We start from the raw sequence: 23277 nt of genomic DNA on the forward strand, positions 1-23277 counted from the left end.
ACTTTGTCGAAAGCTTTCTCTGCATCTATTGAGATGATGATATGGTTTTTCTCCTTCAATTTGTTAATGTGGTGTATCACATTGATTGATTTGCATATATTGAAGAATCCTTGCATTCCTGGGATAAACCCCACTTGACCATGGTGTATGATCCTTTTAATGTGCTATTGGATTCTGTTTGCTAGTATTTTCTTGAGGATTTTTGCATCTATGTTCATCAGTGATATTGGTCTGTAGTTTTCTTTTTTTGTGACATCTTTGTCTGGTTTTGGTATCTGGGTAATGGTGGCCTCATAGAATGAGCTTGGGAGTGTTCCTCCCTCTGCTATATTTTGGAAGAGTTTGAGAAGAATAGGTGTTAGCTCTTCTCTAAATGTTTGATAGAATTTGCCTGTGAAGCCATCTGGTCCTGGGCTTTTGTTTGTTGGAAGATTTTTAATCACAGTTTTGATTTCAGTGCTTGTGATTGGTCTGTTCGTATTTTCTATTTCTTCCTGGTTCCATCTCAGAAGGTTGTGCATTTCTAAGAATTTGTCCATTTCTTCCAGGTTGTCCATTTTATTGGCATAGAGTTGCTTGCAGTAATCTCTCATGATCCTTTGTATTTCTGCAGTGTCAGTTGTTACTTCCCCTTTTTCATTTCTAATTCTATTGATTTGAGTCTTCTCCCTTTTTTTCTTGATGAGTCTGGCTAATGGCTTATCAATTTTGTTTATCTTCTCAAAGAACCAGCTTTTAGTTTTATTGATCTCTGCTATCGTTTCCTTCATTTCTTTTTCATTTATTTCTGATCTGATCTTTATGATTTCTTTCCTTCTGCTAACTTTGGGGTTTTTTTGTTCTTCTCTCTCTAATTGCTTTAGGTGTAGGGTTAGGTTGTTTCTTTGAGATGTTTCTTGTTTCTTAAGGTAGAATTGTATTGCTATAAGCTTCCCTCTTAGAACTGCTTTTGCCGCATCCCATAGGTTTTGGGTCGTTGTGTTTTCATTGTCATTTGTTTCTAGGTATTTTTTGATTTCCTCTTTGATTTCTTCAGTGATCTCTTGCTTATTAAGTAGTGTATTGTTTAGCCTCCATGTGTTTGTATTTTTCACAGATTTTTTGCTGTAATTGATATCTACTGTCATAGCGTTGTGGTCAGAAAAGGTGCTTGATACAATTTCAATTTTCTTAAATTTACCAAGGCTTGACTTGTGACCCAAGATATGATCTATCCTGGAGAATGTTCCATGAGCACTTGAGAAGAAAGTGTATTCTGTTGTTTTTGGATGGAATGTCCTATAAATATCAATTAAGTCCATCTTGTTTAATGTATCATTTAAAGCTTGTGTTTCCTTATTTATTTTCTTTTTTAAATTAATTAATTAATTAATTATTTTTTTTGGTTGCATTGGGTCTTCGTTGCTGTGCATGGGCTTTCTCTAGTTGCAGTGAGCGGGGATTACTCTTTGTTGAGGTGCGGGGCTTCTCATTGTGGTGGGTTCTCTTGTTGTGGAGCATGGGCTCTAGGTGTGCGCACTTCGGTAGTTGTGGCACACAGGCTCAGTAGTTGTGGCTCGTGGGCTCTAGAGCGCAGGCTCAATAGTTGTGGCACCCGGGCTTAGTTGCCCTGCAGCATGTGGGATCTTCCCAGACCAGGGCTTGAACCTGTGACCCCTGCATTGGCAGGCGGGCTCCCAACCACTGCGCCACCAGGGAAGCCCTCCTTATTTATTTTCATTTTGGATGATCTGTCCATTGGTGAAAGCGGGGTGTTAAAGTCCCCTACTATGATTGTGTTACTGTCAATTTCCCCTTTTATGGCTGTTAGCATTTGCCTTATGTATTGAGGTGCTCTCATGTTGGGTTCGTAAATATTTACAATTGTTATATCTTCTTCTTGGATTGATCCCTTGATCATTATGTAGTGTCCTTCTTTGTCTCTTTTAATAGTGTTTATTTTAAAGTCTATTTTATCTGATATGAGAATTGCTACTCCAGCTTTCTTTTGATTTCTATTTGCATGGAATACCTTTTTCCATCCCCTCACTTTCAGTCTGTATGTGTCCGTAGGTCTGAAGTGGGTCTCTTGTAGACAGCATATATATGGGTCTTGTTTTTGTATCCATTCAGCCAGTCTGTGTCTTTTGGTTGGGGCATTTAATCCATTTACATTTAAGGTAATTATCGATATGTATGTTCCTATTACCATTTTCTTAATTGTTTTGGGTTTGTTATTGTAGGTCTTTTCCTTCTCTTGTGTTTCCTGCCTAGAGAAGTTCCTTTAGCATTTGTTGTAAAGCTGGTTTCATTGTGCGGAATTCTCTTAGCTTTTGCTTGTCTGTAAAAGTTTTCATTTCTCCGTCAAATCTAAATGAGATCCTTGCTGGACAGAGTAATCTTGGTTGTAGGTTTTCCCCTTTCATCACTTTAAATATGTCCTGCCACTCCCTTCTGGCTTGCAGAGTTTCTGCTGAAAGATCAGCTGTTAACCTTATGGGGATTCCCTTGTATGTTATTTGTTGTTTTTCCTTTGCTGCTTTTAATATTTTTTCTTTGTATTTAATTTTTGATAGTTTGATTAATATGTGTCTTGGCGTGTTTCTCCTTGGATTTATCCTGTATGGGACTCTCTGTGCTTCCTGGACTTGATTAACAATTTTCTTAGCATATTAGGGAAGTTTTCAACTATAATCTCTTCAAATATTTTCTCAGTCCCTTTCTTTTATTCCTCTTCTTCTGGGACCCCTATAATTCTAATGTTGGTGCGTTTAATATTGTCCCAGAGGTCTCTGAGACTGTCCTCAATTCTTTTCATTCTTTTTTTATTCTGCTCTGCAGTAGTTATTTCCACTATTTTATCTTCCAGGTCACTTATCCGTTCTTCTGCCTCAGTTATTCTGCTATTGATCCCTTCTAGAGAATTTTTAATTTCATTTATTGTGTTGTTCATCATTGTTTGTTTGTTCTTTAGTTCTTCTAGGTCCTTGTTAAACGTTTCTTGTATTTTCTCCGTTCTATTTCCAAGATTTTGGATCATCTTTACTATCATTATTCTGAATTCTTTTTCAGGTAGACTGCCTATTTCCTCTTCATTTGTTAGGTCTGGTGGGTTTTTACCTTGCTCCTTCATCTGTTGTGTGTTTCTTTGTCTTCTCGTTTTGCTTAACTTACTGTTTGGGGTCTCCTTTTTGCAGCCTGCAGGTTTGTAGTTCCTGTTGTTTTTGGTGTCTGCCCCCAGTGACTAAGGTTGATTCAGTGGGTTGTGTAGGCTTCTTGGTGGAGGGGACTAGTTCCTGTGTTCTGGTGGATGAGGCTGGATCTTGTCTTTCTTGTGGGCAGGACTGTGTCCATCTTGTGTTTTGGGGTGTCTGTGACCTTATTATGATTTTAGGCAGCCTCTCTGCTAATGGGTGGGGTTGTGTTCCTGTCTTGCTAGTTGTTTGGCATAGGGTGTCCAGCACTGTAGCTTTCTGGTCGTTGAGTGGAGCTGGGTCTTGGCATTGAGATGGAGATCTCTGGGAGGTTTTCGCCATTTGATATTACGTGGAGCTGGGAGGTCTCCTGTGGACCAGTGTCCTGAACTTGGCTCTCCCACCTCAGAGGCACAGCCCTGATGCCTGGCTGGAGCACGAAGAGCCTGTCCTCCACACGGCTCAGAATAAAAGGGAGAAAAAAAAGAAAGAAAGAAAGAAGAAGATAAAATAAAATAAAATAAAATAAAATAAAATAAAATAGTTATTAAAATAAAAAACAAAAAATAATTATTAAAAACATTTTTAAGTAATTAAAAAAAAGAAAGAAAGAAGAGAACAACCAAACCAAAAAACAAATCCACCAATGATAACGAGCACTGAAAACTATACTAAAAAAAAACAATGGATGGACAGAACCCTAGGACAAATGGTAAAAGCAAAGCTATACAGACAAAATCACCCACAGAAGCATACACATACACACTCACAGAAAGAGAAAAAGGAAAAAATATATATATATCGTTGCTCCCAAAGTCCACCGCCTCAATTTGGGATGATTCGTTGTCTCTTCAGGTATTCCACAGATGCAGGTACATCAAGTTGTTTGTGGAGCTTTAATCTGCTGCTCCTGAGGCTGCTGGGAGAGATTTCCCTTTCTCTTCTGTGTTCGCACAGCTCCCGGGGTTCAGCTTTGGATTTGGCCCCGTCTTTGCGTGTAGGTCACCTGAGGGCGTCTGTTCTTCGCTCAGACAGGACGGGGTTAAAGGAGCAGCTGCTTCGGGGGCTCTGGCTCACTCAGGCCGGGGGAGGGAGGGGTACGGAGGAGGCGGGGCGAGCCTGCGGCGTCAGAGGCGTCGTGACGTTGCACCAGCCCGAGGCGCACCGTGCGTTCTCCCGGGGAAGTTGTCCCTGGATCACGGGAGCCTGGCCGTGGCGGGCTGCACCCGCTCCCGGGAGGGGCTGTGTGGAGAGTGACCTGTGCTCGCACACAGGCTTCTTGGTGGCAGCAGCAGCAGCCTTAGCGTCTCACGCCCGTCTCTGGGGTCCACGCTGTTAGCCGCGGCTTGCACCCGTCTCTGGGGCTCCTTTAGGCGGCGCTCTGAATCCGCTCTCCTCGCGCACCAGGAAACAAAGAGGCAAGAAGCAGTCTCTTGCCTCTTCGGCAGCTCCAGACCTTTTCCCGGACTCCCTCCCGGCTCGCCGTGGCGCACTAACCCCTTCAGGCTGTGTTCACGCCGCCAACCCCAGTCCTCTCCCTGCGATACGACCGAAGCCTGAGCCTCAGCTCCCAGCCCCCGCCCGCCCCGCGGGTGAGCAGACAAGCCTCTCGGGCTGCTGAGTGCTGCTCGGCACCGAGCCTCTGTGCGGGAATCTCTCCGCTTTGCCTTCCCACCCCTGTGGCCGCGCTCTCCGCCGTGTCTCTGAAGCTTCCGCGGGGGCTACTTTTCATTGTGGTGCATGGGCTTCTCATTGTGGTGGCTTCTCTTGTTGTGGCTCACGGGCTCTAGGCACGCAGGCTGTTGGCTCAGTAGTTGTGGCGCATGGGCTTAGTTGCTCCGCGGCATGTGGGAATCTTCCCGGACCAGGGCTCGAACCTGTGTCCCCTGTATTGGCAGGCGGATTCTCAACCACTGCACCACCAGGGAAGTCCCTGAATCCTTTTTTTTTTTTTTTTTAATTAATTAATTAATTAATTTATGGCTGTGTTGGGTCTTCGTTTCTGTGCGAGGGCTTTCTCTAGTTGCGGCGAGCGGGGGCCACTCTTCATCGCGGTGCGCAGGCCTTTCACTGTCGTGGCCTCTCTTGTTGCGGAGCACAGGCTCCAGACGCGCAGGCTCAGTAGTCGTGCCTCACGGGCCCAGTTGCTCTGCGGCATGTGGGATCCTCCCAGACCAGGGCTCGAACCCGTGTCCCCTGCATTGGCAGGCGGATTCTCAACCACTGCGCCACCAGGGAAGCCCCCTGAATTCTTTTTACTATGTGCCTATGAGTGGAATTTCTGTGTCACATGGTAATTCTTCTTAACTTTTTGAGGAGCTGCCAAACTGTTTTCCGCAGCAGCTGGGCCATTTACATTCCCACCATCAACGTATGAGAGTTCCAATTTTTCCACATCCTCACCAACACTTGTTATTTTCTGTCTTTTTTTGTTTTGTTTTAATTCTAGCCATCCTGGTAGATATGAAGTGGTACCTCACTGTGTTTTTAATTTGCATTTCCTTAATGACCAATGATGTGGAGCATCTTTTCATGTGCTTGTTGGCCATTTATATATCTTCTTTGGAGAAACAGATGGTATTTTTCACCTATCAAATTAGCCGACATGATTTTAAAATGTTTGTGTTATGTAATATTATAGCAGCTATTTTAAGTGAAAAATGCAAAGTGTTAATTGAACAGTGTGTGTGCTTCCAACAGTAAAAAAAAAAAAAAACTATATATGTTTAAAAATGGGGCTCTTTTTAGCTGTTTTGATTGAGGCATGAAGACAACAGATGTTATATTCCAAAGTGAGTTGTCTGACACAGTACCGTAAAGAAATTTCAAAATAGATATCTGAGAAGCAAACTCAGCTACACTGAATGAGATCGTTAGAATTAGAGGTGATTTTTAGAGAAAGCTGCTTGCTAAATCCTGGTCAGAGGAACTTGATGTGAATTTCCTGTGTTGGGGGCTCAGCACATCCTCAGACATCAATACAACAAAACCAGAAACCTATTGGGGGTGAAGAGAAATGAACTGATGTTGGCTTCTCACCTGAGAATCAAAAGGGCAGAAGAAGGGCTGTGGCTAGCTACAGAGCCAAGGACATTTGCTTCAGTGTTAGTATCTGTTCTGATGGCAGAGTTTGCTCAAGCAATGGATGTTTGGGTAAGAGAGCAATAAAGATCATCTTAGATCATGTCCAATGGGGCCATCTAGAAGGATGAACAGATCTCAGTAGAGGAGAAGCTAGAGGTAGAACACAGGACCCTAAGTTGCGGAGGTGGGAGTCTAGACCACCTGGATAGAATGCATTTGCATTTGCCCGGTTTATGGGAACTGCAGATAAGAGACTACCAAGGTTGGGAAGGGGGGTGGTCCTCAAAATCACCGTGCAGCCACACCGTAATGGAAGGAGTCAGCTCAGGGCACCCTGCTCTCTCACCGAGAAAGAACTTCCCTGCCCCATTCATTTGTCTCTTACCCTCCTTTGGCTTTAGTAAGGTCTGAAACCACAGAGGGTAAGCTGGGGAAGGAGACCAGTAAGGAAGAGCTAAGAAGATTTAATGCAAAGGCAAGTGACCCTCCCACAGGGCCACCTGGTTGGGGGGTGGGTTCTGCATGCAGGCAGGGAAGTTTCAATTGTAGCAGGGGACTGGAAATTCTAATTGCTGAATTGAGACTGTTTTCAACTTCAGCTGTCTAATAAGACTTCCAATTAACCTAAGAGAGCAGAGAAGTCTTGGGGCCTGCTCTGTTTTGTAACCAATGGCAGGGAATGGACCAGTCCTCCCTCTAGATTTATTTATTTATTTATTTACTTATTTATTTATGGCTGAGTTGGGTCTTCGTTGCGGTGCGCGGGCTTCTCATTGCGGTGGCTTCTCTTGTTGCGGAGCGCAGGCTGTAGGCGTGCAGGCTTCGGTAGTTGTGGCTCGTGGGCTCTAGAGCGCAGGCTCAGTAGTTGTGGCGCACTGGCTTAGGTGCTCCACGGCATGTGGGATCTTCCCGGGCCAGGGCTCGAACCCCTGTCCCCTGCATTGGCAGGTGGATTCTCAACCACTGCACCACCAGGGAAGCCCCTCCCTATAGATTTAAAGGAACAAAATTAAGTTGCTTTTCCTGAGTCCTGCTTATTCAAGGTTTGACATGTGGACAGGATCTTGGATGGATGGATAAGAATAAGCATCCCGTGATCTGAGCTGAGGGATAAAGGTTATGTCATTATTAATGGTTTAAAATTCTGGGGACTTCCCTGGTGGCACAGTGGTTAAGAATCTGCCTGCCAATGCAGGAGACCTGGGTTCGAGCCCTGGTCCGGGAAGATCCCACATGCCGCGGAGCAACTAAGCCCGTGCGCCACACTGCTGAGCCTGTGCTCCAGAGCCCACGAGCCACAACTACTGAGCCCATGTGCCACAATTACTGAGCCCATGTGCCACAACCACTGAAACCCACACGCCTAGAGCCCATGCTCCACAACAAGAGAAGCCACCACAATGAGAAGCCCGCACACTGCAACGAAGAGTAGGCCCCGCTCGCTGCAACTAGAGAAAGCCTGCATGCGGCAATGAAGATCCAACACAGCCAAAAATAAAATAAATACATAAATTTAAAAAAATTTTAAATTCTGTTGTGAATTGTTTATTAGAATACTCATTGTATTCTATAGAAAGATTTGGAAGATGCACTCTTTCTTCCCAATATGACTCTTTGTTTCCTAATTCTGACAGTTTTATTGAGATGAAGTTCACATACCACACAATTCACCCACTGAAAGTGTACAATGCAGTGTTTTTAAATATATTCACAGGGTTATGTAACCATCACCACAACCTAGTTTTAGAACATGTTTTCCTAGTACAAAGTGTCAATGAAAAATTAATCAGTCGACCTAAGAAAGAATTGGAAAATTTTATTCAAGCCAAATTTGGGGATTATAACCCAGGAAGAGCATTTCAGAAAGCTCTGAGAACTGTTCTGCCCTTTAGAAGTCAAGGCACAGTTATATAAGGTTTTTTTTGAGACAGAGTGCTGTATATCAAATGACATGTTATTTACAGTTTACATAACCAGATCTAGGTGGCATCCTGGTGGGTCATGTGACCCCTTACAAGATCAAGGAGGAATGTTATCTTTTAAGCAGTTGTCTTGTTGATGCTGGGAGAATGTTGCTTTTTATGGTTGAGCAGGTATTTCTGCTGTTGGGGGAGGTTTGATCGATGCCTAATGCAGGTACACAATGCACAGTGTGGGGAGAGAGGAGGCCAAAGGGCAGAGAAGAATTTTTATGTTTAAATGTTTCTTGTCTTGCCATAAAGTATGAATTTCACTTCACAAAAGAAACCCCATACCTGTTAGGAGTCACTCACCATTCCCTGCCATCTTACTCCCCCCACCCCACCACCAAACCCTAAATAACCACTAATCTATTTTCTTTATATATAGATTTACCTATTCTGGAAATTTCATTGAATGGAGTTATGCAATAGGTGGTCTCTTGTGACTGGCTCCTTTCACTCAGCAATGTTTTCAGGGTTCATTCATGTTGTACTATGTGTCAGTACTTCATTCCGTTTTATTGCCAAATAATATTCCATTGTGTGGATATACCGCATTTTGTTTAGCCATTCGTCCGCTGGTAAACCTTTGAGTTGCTAGCACTTTTTTACTATTAGGAGTAATGCTGCTGTGAACATTAATGTACAAGATTTTGTGTGAACCTAAGTTTCATTTCTCTTGTGTATATGTATACCCGGGAGTAGAATTGTTGGGGTGTATGGTAACTCTGTGTTTTAACTTTTGAGGCATCGCCAAATAATTTTTGAACGTGGCTGCAACATTTTATACTCCCATCAGCAATGCACAGGGTTCCAGTTTCTCCACAATCTCACCAACACTTGCCATTGTCTGTCTTATTGATTATAGCCACTCTAGTGGATATGAAGTGATATCTCATTGTGATTTTGATTAGCATTTCCCTCATGACAGAAGAGGTTGAGCACCTTTTCCCATGCTTATGGCTATTTGTATATCTTCTTTAGAGAAATGTCTATTCAAAGACTTTACCCATTTTTTAATTAAGTTGTCTTTTTATTATTGAGTTTTAAGAGTTCTTTGTATATTCTGGATACAAGTCCTTTATCCAATATATGATTTGTAAATAACTTCTCCCATTTTGTGGATTTTTTTTTTTTAACTTTCTTCATGGTATCTATTTAACCACAAAAGTTTTTAGTTTTGATGAAGTCCAATTTACCTGTTTTGTTTTTTTTTCTTCCGTTGCTTGTATTTTTGTTGTCATACCTAAGAAACCATTACCTAACTCAAGGGTCGTAAAATGTATGCCTGTTTTCTTCTAAGAGTTTTATAGTTTTAGCTCTTACCTTTTTAGGTCTGTTATCCATTTGACTTAATATTTGTGTTTGGTATGAGTTAGGGGGTCCAGCTTCACTCTTTTCATGCAGATATCCAGTTGTCTCAGGATATTTATTGAAAAAAATGATTCTTTCCCAATTGAGTTGTCTTGGTACCCTTTTCAGAAATCAATTGACAATAGATGCTTCGTTTATTTCTGCACCCTTAATTCTATACCTTTGGTCTATAAGTATCTTATGCCAATATTATATTGTTTTGATTATTGTAGCCTTTTAGTAAGTTTTGACAGCAGGAAATCCTTCAACTTCGTTCTTCTTTATCAAGATTGCTTTCGCTAATTTGGATCCCTTGCCTTTCCATATGAATTTTAGGATCAATTTCTGTAAAAAGAGCCAGTGGGATTTTGATAAGGATTGAGTTGCACCTGTAGATTGATTTGGGAGATTATAAACATTTTAATAATACTAAGTCTTCTGATCTAAACATAGGATGTTTTCATACTTTCCTATGATTTTATGTTGGCTACAAGAAAAAATCTAACCTCTGCACCTGAGTTTTGAGGTCCCTTCCAATTTGAGACCACGTAATATATTTTAACACACATATTCTTTATTTTGGCCATGCCAGGTTTTCCCATGTTCTCAAAGCAGAATAGACCCTCATTAAAGCTTGAATTCAAGAGGAAAAATAATTATGCATCTTTGCATCCCAAGCACCAAACTAAATACCAAGGAAGGTTTCCGTGCAGTAAACATTTGCTACATTGAGTTGATCAATCAAGGCTGAGATAAAATGATATTTTAAAATTGAAGGTCAGCTCAGTTCCATCTGCTTCTTTAGAATCTTCCCCAGACTACTGTCTAACCCACGGTTCACCAGCTTCTTCTGGATATCTGTGGCACATGACGTCCTGCATTTTTTGTTAAATTAATTAATTTATTTATTTATTTATTTATTTTTGGCTGTGTTGGGTCTTCGTTTCTGTGCGAGGGCTTTCTCTAGTTGAGGCAAGCAGGGGCCACTCTTCATTGCGGTGTGCGGGCCTCTCACTATCGTGGCCTCTCTTGTTGCGGAGTGCAGGCTCAGTAGTTGTGGCTCACGGGCCTAGTTGCTCCGCGGTATGTGGGATCTTCCCAGACCAGGGCTCGAACCCGTGTCCCCTGCATTAGCAGGCAGATTCTCAACCACTGCGCCACCAGGGAAGCCCGATGTCCTGCATATTTGATACAATATAAAATATGTGTTTCTTGTCTCCTGCCAGTGAAGCTGAAAGCACCTTAATAGCCAAACACATAGTAAATGCTGGACAAATGCTTGTTGCCTTGATTTGGGTTGTCAGGTGTTTCCTACAAATGCACTAACACTTGCCTGTTCTTGCCTCCCCAGGGGATGTTCTGGTGTTCCTGGATAGCCACTGCGAAGTGAATAAAGTATGGCTGGAGCCCTTGCTGAATGCCATTGCCAAGGACCCCCGAATGGTGGTGTGTCCACTGATAGATGTCATTGATTACATGACCCTGGAATACCAGCCCTCTCCTGTTGTCAGGGGAGCTTTCAACTGGTATCTGCAATTTAAATGGGATCATGTTTTCTCTTATGAGATGGATGGACCAGAAGGACCCACTAGACCTATCCGGTGAGATTTCTTCTGGTAATGGAAAAATAGCATATAGGTATTGGGAGCAGGGGGAAGCTTTCAGAGATTATGACTTTGATTTCATGAGCTTAATGAAGAGAAGTATTTTATTATTTATCTTGTTTCTAAAAGTCTGTAATAATAGAATGTGGTAGGTTTTGTTTCTTTACCTTTTGCTCACTGATGAGCATCTCACCCCAGTTCGGAATACCACCATGGTTAGTATCCCTCTGATTTCAGAGGTCCAGCTTTAAAATGTGGACTTGGTTCTCAGGAACAAGTTGCATGTTTATCAATGATGAAAATACTAGCTCTGTGGATAGCCCAGAAGAAGTCGATGTCTTTGCCAAATTCATGTATAAAATATTTATGCAAATGCTTCCATCTGTAATTTTATAGGTTGAGATGAATGTGATTTTCCTGGAATATCAGTCTTGGAAAATATATTTCTAAATGTGAGAATAATTTGAATCTTATGACTTCTAACTGTACTTATGAGGTTATTTCTCAAGAGACTTCCTCCAGATCACTCCCCACATTTACTGATAACTTTGACACCAGGCTCACTTCTCTTTTAATGTTAACCCCTTTGTTTTACAAACCACATGAGTCAATTTTCTAACGCCATAGCCTAGCAAGTCCTTGATCTTTGCCTCTATTTTAATTTAGCTAGAGCTGTGTGATCTTGAACGAGTTACTTAACCCCTCTGCACCTTATTTCTTTATCTGTAAGTCTGGAGAATAACAGTACTTCACAGGGCTGTTATGAGAATTAAATGACATATATCAAAGCTTAGAACAGTATCTGTCCATAATAAGTGCTGTATAAATGTTAGATATTTAATATTATTCCTACAGCCATACCCTGCATCTTCACCTTCTAAATTACCAGATATCCCTCTCCTTGGCCACAACCTCCTGGCTTTTTCCTGCTCTGCTCCCCCCACGCCCACCCTTGGACATCATCAAGATGTCCAGTTCTTTGATTTCTCTTTTTACCCCTCACAGTTTTCTTTCTGCTTCTGTGGTCTAGACTTTCTGATCTATAAATTCTCTTCTCTTCTGCCACATCCGACTGCACTTCTGCCACAATAGCCCTGCAAAGCTCCAACTCTGGTTCAATTCCACCATCTATTTCCTTTGTTCCTTTAAGAGATGTGAATTGATGCTTCTGCACATTGATGGTCTCCAGCCTCATGCTGCCTTGCAATCCCTTTATCCACTCATTCCCAGAAGTGGGTATTCCCATTCCACTTTATTACTTCCCTTAATCCCAATAGCTGCCCCTACCCTGAACCCCTACTCTTAGTAAGCAAACTGACCTCTTAAATCAAGGATGAAATAAAGACTAAGAATTGGGAGGAATGATTGGGAAATTATACAGTATCAATACTTTATGCCAGAACTGTAATGGACTGTTATGCAGCCATTAAGCATGACCACATATGAACACTGTATAGCCATCTTCCAGATCTCCCACTGCCTTCTCTAATCCAGTGACTAACCAGCTCCAGGAGACCCATCCTTTGTGATGATTCTCATATCACATCTGTCCATCTCTCTGACAGTCCTCATGGCCCAAACCATCACTGCTCCAGGCTTAAACTCTACACCCTAAGGGACAGTCTGGCCTACAGCTCCTCCTCTTCATTCCAATCTCTCTTGTTGCTACGTTAATTTTCTTAAAACCCCACTTTGCACATGTCACCCATCTTGCTTATTGTCTTTCCACTGCCTTTAGGATAACATGCAGATTCCTTCGTATAACTTTCACTGTGTATGACTCTGATCTTTCCTCTGCCCCAGCCATCACTTGTTAGCTGTTTAGGGCTGCCATGTACAGCTGCACAGGCTGTGCACTGCACATTTCCAGAAGGCATTGTTCACAAAGACTATAGGTAATTAGCATCCCTGGAGTTGTGCATTAAGGCAGCCGTTAGGGGACTTCCCTGGTGGTCCAGTGGTTAAGATGCCGTGCTTCCACTGCAGGGGGCACAGGTTTGATTCCTGGTTGGGGAACTAAGATCCCAGATGCCACATGGTGCGGCCAAAAAAAACAGGCAGCCCTTAGCTGGGCCAGTTACCTCTCTCAGCTTCAGTATCATCTGTAAAATGATGATGATAATAATAATACCTACCTCTCTGGATTATTGAGGGCCTTAAATGAGCCAATACTTGTAAAGCACATAACTTAAAGGCCTGACACAGAGGAAGTGATCAGTATAAATGGTAGCTATTGTTAATGTTACAGACTTCAGGATGTAAAAGAACAAAGTTATACTTCATTTAAATAAAACTTAATATGTAAAAAATCATGATTTACTAAAAAATAAAGCATCAATCTTTTGAGTTCATCTCAAAGTAATCTAAAATGAAGTTACTTTTAGTAAGAAGTAGCTGAAATATTCCATTTACCAAAAAATTGACTTATAATTTTTGTAATATTTCTGTATCTCACATTTTAAGTATTTTTTAGGCTGTAAAAATTCAATATGGAAATTGGATTTCTAATAGTCAATTGCTGAAAAGCAACATTTTGGAACTCTAATACACTGTTAGCATATATGCATTTGTAAATGCTTTTTGAAAATTTGGCAATATAAATTAAAAATTTGATAAATATTCTTATTCTTTGATGCAATAATTCTACTTCTTACAATTTATCTTTAAGGAGTTGAGAGATAGGTTCAGAAATATATATTGTATCAAAATTTATTTTAGTAAGAAAATCAAAACAACATAAATGTTCAATATTGAAATGGTTAAAAAAGTATATTCATATTTTGTAGAATATTATAGAGTTAAAATTTTTGAAGGCTAGTTAACTAAAAAGGAAAATTCTCACAATATGTTAAATTTAAAAAATCAGGCCATAAAAAACTTATGTCAGTATAATGTGGAATCTAAAATATGATACAAATGAACTTATTTACAAAACAGAAACAGACTCACAGACTCACAGACATAAAAAACAAACTTATGGTTACCAAAGGGGGAAGGTGGGAGAGGAATAAATTAGGAGTTTGGGATTAAAATATATATACTACCTTATATAAAATAGATAATCAACAAGGACCTACTGTATAGCACAGGAAACTACATTCAGTATCTTGTAGTAACCTATAATGGAAAAGAATTTGAAAAATAATATATATATGTCTATTTGAATCACTTTGCTGTACACCAGAAACTAACACAACATTGTAAATCAACTATACTTCAATTAAAAAAAAGATCAGTATGATACCAATTGTGTGATTATATGTGTATATATTACATATGGAATATGTATTATACATATGATATGTTATAATACAATTATAATGTATAATAATATATGTAAGAAAAAATAGGTTGTTTTAAAGAGTTAAAGGAAAAAATTAATTTTAAATATTAGCCATGAATTAGCATTCATATCTGAAGATATATTTTTTCCCCTGCTTACAATAGTTCTAATGACAAAAATAAAAGGTAGGTGAAACTTAGAACAAGCAAGGAAAATCGTGGCCTTAAGCTTCCACCAACGGCACTCGTGGTCCCCAGGGAGGGGGATATGCAGGGACCAGCTTCGTCCAGCTACCAGATGGAATGACTCCTAGCAGACTACAGGCATGCTGTTCTCTCTCACAATTAAAAAAATAAAATGATTTTATTTTATCAGCCATTTCCCCTTTCCTTTTCTCTCCTTTGTATTAAACCGCCTAGAAAGAGTCGTCGGTATCACTCTCTCCAGTTCTGTTAAACTGTTCACTCGACTTTAAGCTCACTGCAGTCGGGCTTTGCCCTCCCCGCTAGGTTCACACTGTCGTGTCCAGTCCTCAGTCCTAGTCCCACGTGGCCTGTCAGCCGTGTCCATGCTGCTGGCCTCTCCCTCCTCTTTGACGGGCATCTTCCCGTGGCCTCCAGACCACCAGAGCCCCCAGCCCTCGCTCCTCCTTCACCGCTGGTTTATTCCATGCCCTTTGCTGATTCCTCCTCTTCCCCCCCCCCGACGTCTCACTGCTGAAGTGCCCAGGGCTCTGTCCTCTTCACCTCCCCTCGCTCACGGAGTGTTTCTCATCCACCTTGTACTGGTGACTCTCAGGCTCTGACCTCTCTCAGAATACCAGACTCACCTATCCCGCTGCCTACTGGCATCTCCACTTGCATGCTGAACAGACACCTTAAATATGTCCCAAACTGAATCTTCCCACCAAAAACTTGGTTCCACCTGTAGCATTCCCCGTCTCAGTGCATGGTAACTCTAGGGATTTCCCTGGCGGTTCAGCGGTTAGGACTCCGTGCTTCCACTGCAGGGGGCATGGGTTCGATCCCTGGTCGGGGAACTAAGATCCCACATGCTGCAATGTGGTCAAAACAAACAAACAAATCAGTGCATGGTAACGCTATCTTCCAGGTTATCCAGGCCAAACTTCCTCCAACCCGCACATCCCACCCATAGCAAATCTGCTGGCTCCATCTTCAAAACCTATATAGAATTCAGCCACATCTCATCTCCTTCATTGCTGTACCCTTATCCAAGATTCCATCATATTTCTCTGGGACCACCACAACAACCTCTAACTAGTCTCCCTACTTCCACCTTTGCTTGTTGATTAATTTATCACTAACACATCATAATGGCTTTACATAGACTTTTTGGAACAATGAATGAATGGATCTGTAATTATTTTCAAACTACATAGTTTGGTTTTATTGGGCTCTGCTGTTGGTGTACCAAAAAAGATGCTATGTAACATTATGGTTTTCCTAGAAGTAAATATGACAATTCACTTAATGCCTTTAGGAAGGGAGATCTCTAAATTCCCACTACCCAATTCAATCATCATCCCTGTGGGAAGCTCACATACTAAAGAAAATTTTCCCTGTCACCAAGACAACGTTTTAGAATAGACTGCTTACAAAATTTGACGAGAGCTAAGTTAAAGCTATTGTTGCCGTTTTACCTTACTAATTTTACATACTTCAATGTATATTAAGATAATTTTGGTGTTAGTTAATATGGGTGTTTTCTAGTTTTCAACTGTTATCACTAATATTTAATATAGTTTTGGCCAAAATCCACAATGACTGAATTTATGGAATAAATTTAATATTTGTGTGTCCTTTCTAGGTCACCTGCAATGGCTGGAGGAATTTTTGCTATAAACAGGCATTATTTTAATGAAATCGGACAGTACGACAAGGGCATGAATCTCTGGGGAGGAGAAAATTTGGAACTTTCACTAAGGGTAATTCAGACTTTTTGTTTTAAATAGTTACCTTTGTACATAGAAAGTAAAATCTAACTTCAAGGCATGTAATATGCTGTGGCAACTATGCCCTGTATCCCTACACAAGCATCTGGTGCCATTCAGGTGCCACGTGAAGTAAATGATTTATGGGATTCCTTACAGAAATGGAAAACCTTTAACAAAATATCAGATTTTCATACCTATGTTATTTCTAATATATGGTATGTCAAATTAATGTGATATTTTTACCTATTTGTGGAATCTCTTTTTTATTATTCTGATTGTCTTGGTATTAGTAGTGTGTTGAAAAAACACAGGATTAGGAGGTAGGAGACTTGGGTATCACTGAATACATGGGGTATGTTAGGTCTCAGTTTCTCCATCTGTAAAATGAGAGGATTTGGTAGAAGATGTCTAATAAGTTTTCTCCTAACTCTTAAATCCTGAGATACCTGCTACAACAGGGATGAAACTTGAAAACATTATGGTAAGTAAAAGAAGCCAGACATAAAAGGCCATATATTTATGAGTCCATTTGTATGAAATGTCCAGACTAAGCAAATCCATAGAAACAGAAAATAAATTAGTGGTTGCCATGGGCTGGGGGAGGAGAGTGACTGCTAACAGGTACCAGTTTTCTTTGTGGGGTGGTAAAATATTCCAGAACTAGATGGTGGTGATGATTGTACAACCTTGTGAAAATACTGAAAATCACCGAGCTGTAGCCTTTGAAGCGTGGATTTCTGGTGGTGTATAAATTATATCTCAATAAAAATAATAGATTTAATTTAAAAAAGAATCCTGTGATGTTAGAACACTAGACATTAGGGTGAGTCTCAGCCCTGCCACTCACTTGCTGTATGATCCTTGGCAGGTCATTCATTTTTCTAGTTCTCGGTTTCCTCATCTGTCAAACAGGAATAAGTAAAAATGCTATTCTCAGAATTTTATAAAGATTTAATGTGGGAATTCCCTGGTGATCCAGTGGTTAGGACTCCCTGCTTTCACGGCTGAGGGCCCAGGTTCAGTCCCTGGTAGGGGAACTAAGATCCCGCAAGCCGCATGGCGTGGCCAAAAAAAAAAAAAAAAAATTAAGTAATAGGGGTGGAGAATAAGGTACAAAGTAGATATTCCTGGAGAGTGTGAAGAAAACACTGAGCTATTCAAACGTTTATCATATGTTAATCATAGGTAATTTTTTGTATTTGACTGAATTCTAATAGATTTTTATAATGATCATTTTGAACTGTGCATAAAAATCTGGGCTGTGAGCTTGCCATCATTGCCCTTCACATTTTTTTCTCCCTTTTCTCTGCTTTGTCTCTTTTCCCAACAGATACAACTGGGTGTAGAGAAAACAGCTTCATTTATGACTAAATTCCTATTCTCTCTGAGCTTTAGTTTCCTTACAAGTAAAATGAAGAAAAAAATTCTCTCTCTTACAGGGTTGTTGTAAAGATAAGAGATTATTTATCGGAACTGATAAATAAGTGGCAGCCATTATTGTTCTGCTTTAATTTTGCCAGCTGCTCTTTATACTCTCTGAAATCATCTGCAGCGATTATACTTTGAATTGCGTTTCTCTTAGCATGTATTAAGATGTTCACCAGATTTGCTTTTTGTGTTTTTCCAATTTTTTTCTGCTTTGGATTTTATGTCCCTCTTCCTTTTGTTTGGCTGGCTACTTTCTACATTTTTTTAAAGTTAGTGTAAGGACAGTCTTCTCTCGTAATGCTTCAGATACCTTATTTTGAATATAAGAATATCTAGAGCAATATATTTTTCCTTCAAGTCGCTATTTGGCAGTATCCTGTAAGTTCGTTATTTTCATTGCTTTTTTTTTTCCTACTTATTTGTTCCCTTTTGATCCAGGCGTTATTTTTATTTATTTTTTTTATTTTAAAATATTTTTATTATAAAAGTAATACAAATAGAGAAAAACTAAAATATTGAAGAAAGACAGTCATCCATTTCCTGCCCTGCCATCCTATTATAACCAGTTAGTAATTTATTTTGTCATCTTTTTATTATATACTTGGTGTGTTATTTATAGCCATAATCATACGCATTCATACACTTTTGTATCTTGATTTTTGTTACTAAATATTTTCTCATGTTTTTCAGTATATTCATTACTAATTTTTAATGGGTACATAACATACCATTCATTAGCTATATACGTTTATTGACTATTTCCCCACACCAGGGGTTGGCAAACTATGGCCCTGCATTTGCAAATAAGTTTTATTGGAATACAGCCATAACCATTCATTTAGATACTGTCTATGATTATTTTTGTCCTACAAACAGCAGAGCTGAGAAGTTGTGAGAAAACCTATATGACCTGAAAAGCCTAAAATATTTCCTTTCTGGCCCTTTCCAGAAAAATTTTGCTCACCCTTGCCTTAATCTTTTAAGTCATTTATAATTTGGACTATTATATGCCCCAAAATGTCACTTGAAACATCTTTGGCATATAATTGTTTATACTTTAGGCAACTTAATTGGGAGGTATTAACAAAAGTGGAAAAACTGGGTCTACTTAAGAAAGATGTTTTTAAGGTTAACACTGTCCCCTACTATCTCCCTTGTAATATTCTAGCTATGATACAGTACAGGTGGTGGTAATAAGAATGGAAAAAAAAGACCCAGTACTCTTGTAGGTAGCAATTCTCTGGTCCCTATTAATCTAGACATGTAATTTTACACTCTGGATGAGGATATTTTTAGTTTTGATTTAAAGTCAATCAAAGAGGGAAGTAACAGTAATTGCAACATGAAAAAAAACCAGTTGAAAGAATACTTTCTATTGGGGATGAAAAAGCAGACTATAGTAAACTCTCCAGGTGTCAAAGTGAGCATGAAATGCCATTCCAGGTTAGCTGTAGTGACCAAAAGGCACTGAGAGGGTTGAGTAAGGGAAAGAGGTGGCAGCCTCAGCAATGTTCTACGCTTCTGAACACACCGTAGGCATAAACGTGTATACAACTATAATTAAACTGTCTCCAGATGAGAAAGTTCTAGAGCAACTAGCCTATATTTTTGAAAAAAATTAATTCTTCTATCTGGGAAAGTTTTATTCTTGAAAAGAAAACTTATGGAATGGGCCCAGATAAGTCAACCGTGACTAGCTCTGAGATAAAAGATGAATCAGGCTGAGGGGTCTCAATCCAATCTTGTGTGAATAAAGCAAGCATCGGGAAGTATAGGTGTCATCTTCTAAGGGAAATATTCTGAGGATCTGGCAGCATAAATCCATCAGTAGGTTTGTAATAGACTACTGTGGAGTCAGACTCCACTATGGTGGAAGTAAAAGACATCGGCAAATCTGGATCACCTTGCAATTTTCGAGATGCCTTCAAGATCTCCCTTATCCTGTTATGGCTGAGGGAAGCACTGACGGGTGTAAGCACCACCGTCTGTAACCCTTCTCCTTCTCAGTACCAAGAAGGCAGATGAGCTGGAGCTCTGGTAACCCCACAGAGTTTACTTCATGTGCCAACTTTTACTCTCCATGAGGTCCAGGTAAACCAAGAATGCTATATAAACTTGGGTGGCGTCTCCTATATCTAATTCCATCATTTCTAAATACTTAGGGTGCGTGCCCATCCAGGCGTCCTCGGGGGCCCGTGAAGGGGCGCCGCAGCTGTGATCGCCGCCCGGGCGCACATCGCTGCAGCCTGCGGTCGGCTGGGACTCGCCGCGCTCCTCCATGCCCTGCCGTCCCAGGCATTATTTTTGTAACATCCATGCCTCTGGTGCTTTTTATTGATTGGTTGATTATTTCTCATTTTATTGCATTGCTCTCTGAGAATGAAGCATATGAAATAGTCTCCCTTTCAGGACCTCGTAACTTTATAAGCACATTCTTGTGTCTGAGAATAGAATCGATTTTGTGAATGATATGTATTTAAAAAGTGAGTGTAGAAACTTACACAAGCCTCTTAGATAGCCTCATCCACCAGAGGGCAGACAGCAGAAGCAAGAAGAACTACAATCCTGCAGCCTGTGGAACAAAAACCACATTCACAGAAAGATAGACAAGATGAAAAGGCAGAGGGCTATGTACCAGATGAAGGAACAAGATAAAACCCCAGAAGAACAACTAAATGAAGTGGAGATAGGCAACCTTCCAGAAAAAGAATTCAGAATAATGATAGTGAAGATGATCCGGGACCTCAGAAAAACAATGGAGGCAAAGATCGAGAAGATGCAAGAAATGTTTAACAAAGACCTAGAAGAATTAAAGAACAAACAAACAGAGATGAACAATACAATAACTGAAATGAAAAATACACTAGAAGGAATCAATAGCACAATAACTGAGGCAGAGGAATGGATAAGTGACCTGGAAGACAGAATGGTGGAATTCACTGCTGCAGAACAGAATAAAGAAAAAAGAATGAAAAGAAATGAAGACAGCCTAAGAGACCTCTGGGACAACATTAAACGCAACAACATTCACATTATAGGGATCCCAGAAGGAGAAGAGAGAGAGAAAGGACCAGAGAAAATATTTGAAGAGATTATAGTCGAAAACTTCCCTAACATGGGAAAGGAAATAGCCACCCAAGTCCAGGAAGCGCAGCGAGTCCCATACAGGATAAACCCAAGGAGAAACATGCTGAGACACGTAGTAATCAAATTGATAAAAATTAAAGGCAAAGAAAAATTATTGAAAGCAGCAAGGGAAAAACGACAAATAACATACAAGGGAACTCCCATAAGGTTAACAGCTGATTTCTCAGCAGAAATTCTATAAGCCAGAAGGGAGGGGCATGATATGCTTAAAGAGATGAAAGGGAAGAACCTACAGCCAAGATTACTCTACCCGGCAAGGGTCTCATTCAGATTCGAAGGAGAAATCAAAAGCTTTACAGACAAGCGAAAGCTAAGAGAATTCAGCACCACCAAACCAGCTCTACAACAAATGCTAAAGGATCTTCTCTAAATGCGAAACACAAGAGAAGAAAAGAACCTGCAAAAACAAACCCAAAACAATTAAGAAAACGGTAATAGAAACATACATATCAATAATTACCTTAAACGTGAATGGATTAAATGCTCCAACCAAAAGACACAGGCTTGCTGAATGGATGCAAAAACAAGACCCATCTATATGCTGTCTACAAGAGACCCACTTCACATCTAGGGACACATACAGAATGAAAGTGAGGGGGTGGAAAAAGATATTCCATGCAAATGGGAATCAAAAGAAAGCTGGAGTAGCAATACTCATATCAGATAAAATAGACTTTAAAATAAAGAATGTTACAAGAGACAAGGAAGGACACTACATAATGATCAAGGGATCAATCCAAGAAGAAGATATAACAATTATAAATATATATGCACCCAACATGGGAGCACTTCAATACATAAGGCAACTGCTAACAGCTATAAAAGAGGAAATCGACAGTAACACAATAATAATGGGGGACTTTAACACCTCACTTACACCAATGGACAGATCATCCAAAACGAAAATAAATAAGGAAACAGAAGCTTTAAATGACACAATAGACCAGATAGATTTAATTGATATTTGTAGGACATTCCATCCAAAAACAACAGATTACACTTTCTTCTCAAGTGCGCATGGAACATTCTCCAGGATAGATCACATCTCGGGTGATCAAGCCTCAGTAAATTTAAGAAAATTGAAATCATATCAAGCATCTTTTCTGACCACAACGCTATGAGATTAGAAATCAGTTACAGGGAAAAAATGTAAAAAACACAAACACATGGAGGCTAAACAATAGGTTACTAAATAACCAAGAGATCACTGAAGAAATCAAAGAGGAAATCAAAAAGTACCTAGAGACAAATGACAATGAAAACACGACGATCCAAAACCTATGGGATGCAGCAAAAGCAGTTCTAAGAGGGAAGTTTATAGCTATACAAGCCTACCTCAAGAAACAAGAAAAATCTCAAATAAACAATCTAACCTTACACCTAAAGGAGCTAGAGAAAGAAGAACAAACAAAACCCAAAGTTAGCAGAAGGAAAGAAATCATAAAGATCAGAGCAGAAATAAATGAAATAGAAACAAAGAAAACAATAGCAAAGATCAATAAAACTAAAAGCTGGTTCTTTGAGAAGATAAACAAAATTGATAAACCATTAGCCAGACTCATCAAGAAAAAGAGGGAGAGGATTCAAATCAATAAAATTAGAAACGAAAAAGGAGAAGTTACAACAGACACCGCAGAAATACAAAGCATCCTAAGAGACTACTACAAGCAACTCTATATCAATAAAATGGACAACCTGGAAGAAATGGACAAATTCTTAGAAACGTATAAACTTCCAAGACTGAACCAGGAAGAAACAGAAAATATGAACAGACCAATCACAAGTAATCAAACTGAAACTGTGATTAAAAATCTTCCAACAAACAAAAGTCCAGGACCAGATGGCTTCACAGATGAATTCTATCAAACATTTACAGAAGAGCTAACACCCATCCTTCTCAAACTCTTCCAAAAAATTACAGAGGAAGGAACACTCCCAAACTCATTCTATGAGGCCACCATCACCCAGATACCAAAACCAGACAAAGATAGTACAAAAAAGGAAATTACAGACCAACATCACTGATGAATAGAGATTCAAAAATCCTCAACAAAATACTAGCAAACAGAATCCAACAACACATTAAAAGGATCATACACCATGATCAAGTGGGATTTATACCAGGGATTCAAGGATTCTTCAATATACGCAAATCAATCAATGTGATACACCATATTAACAAATTGAAGAATAAAAACCATATGATCATCTCAATAGATGCAGAAAAAGCTTTTGACAAAATTCAACACCCATTTATGATAAAAACTCTCCAGAAAGTGGGCATAAGGGG

General features: G+C 40.0%; 1 protein-coding gene and 1 pseudogene across 1 annotated transcript in view; one reads left to right on the forward strand and one right to left on the reverse strand.

Moving 5' to 3' along the window:
* GALNTL5 (polypeptide N-acetylgalactosaminyltransferase like 5) overlaps positions 1 to 23277 on the forward strand; it is a 71037-nt gene that overhangs the window by 32650 nt on the left and 15110 nt on the right. Inside the window, exons 5-6 of the mRNA XM_068550200.1 lie at positions 10923 to 11172; positions 16286 to 16403. Coding sequence (XP_068406301.1) covers positions 10923 to 11172; positions 16286 to 16403 — 368 coding nt within the window. The remainder of the gene's footprint in view (positions 1 to 10922; positions 11173 to 16285; positions 16404 to 23277) is intronic.
* LOC137768643 (tRNA-splicing endonuclease subunit Sen15 pseudogene) lies at positions 19572 to 20120 on the reverse strand (annotated as a pseudogene).

The sequence above is a fragment of the Eschrichtius robustus genome, chromosome 8 (genome assembly GCF_028021215.1).
Source record: "Eschrichtius robustus isolate mEscRob2 chromosome 8, mEscRob2.pri, whole genome shotgun sequence".
NCBI lineage: Eukaryota > Metazoa > Chordata > Mammalia > Artiodactyla > Eschrichtiidae > Eschrichtius > Eschrichtius robustus.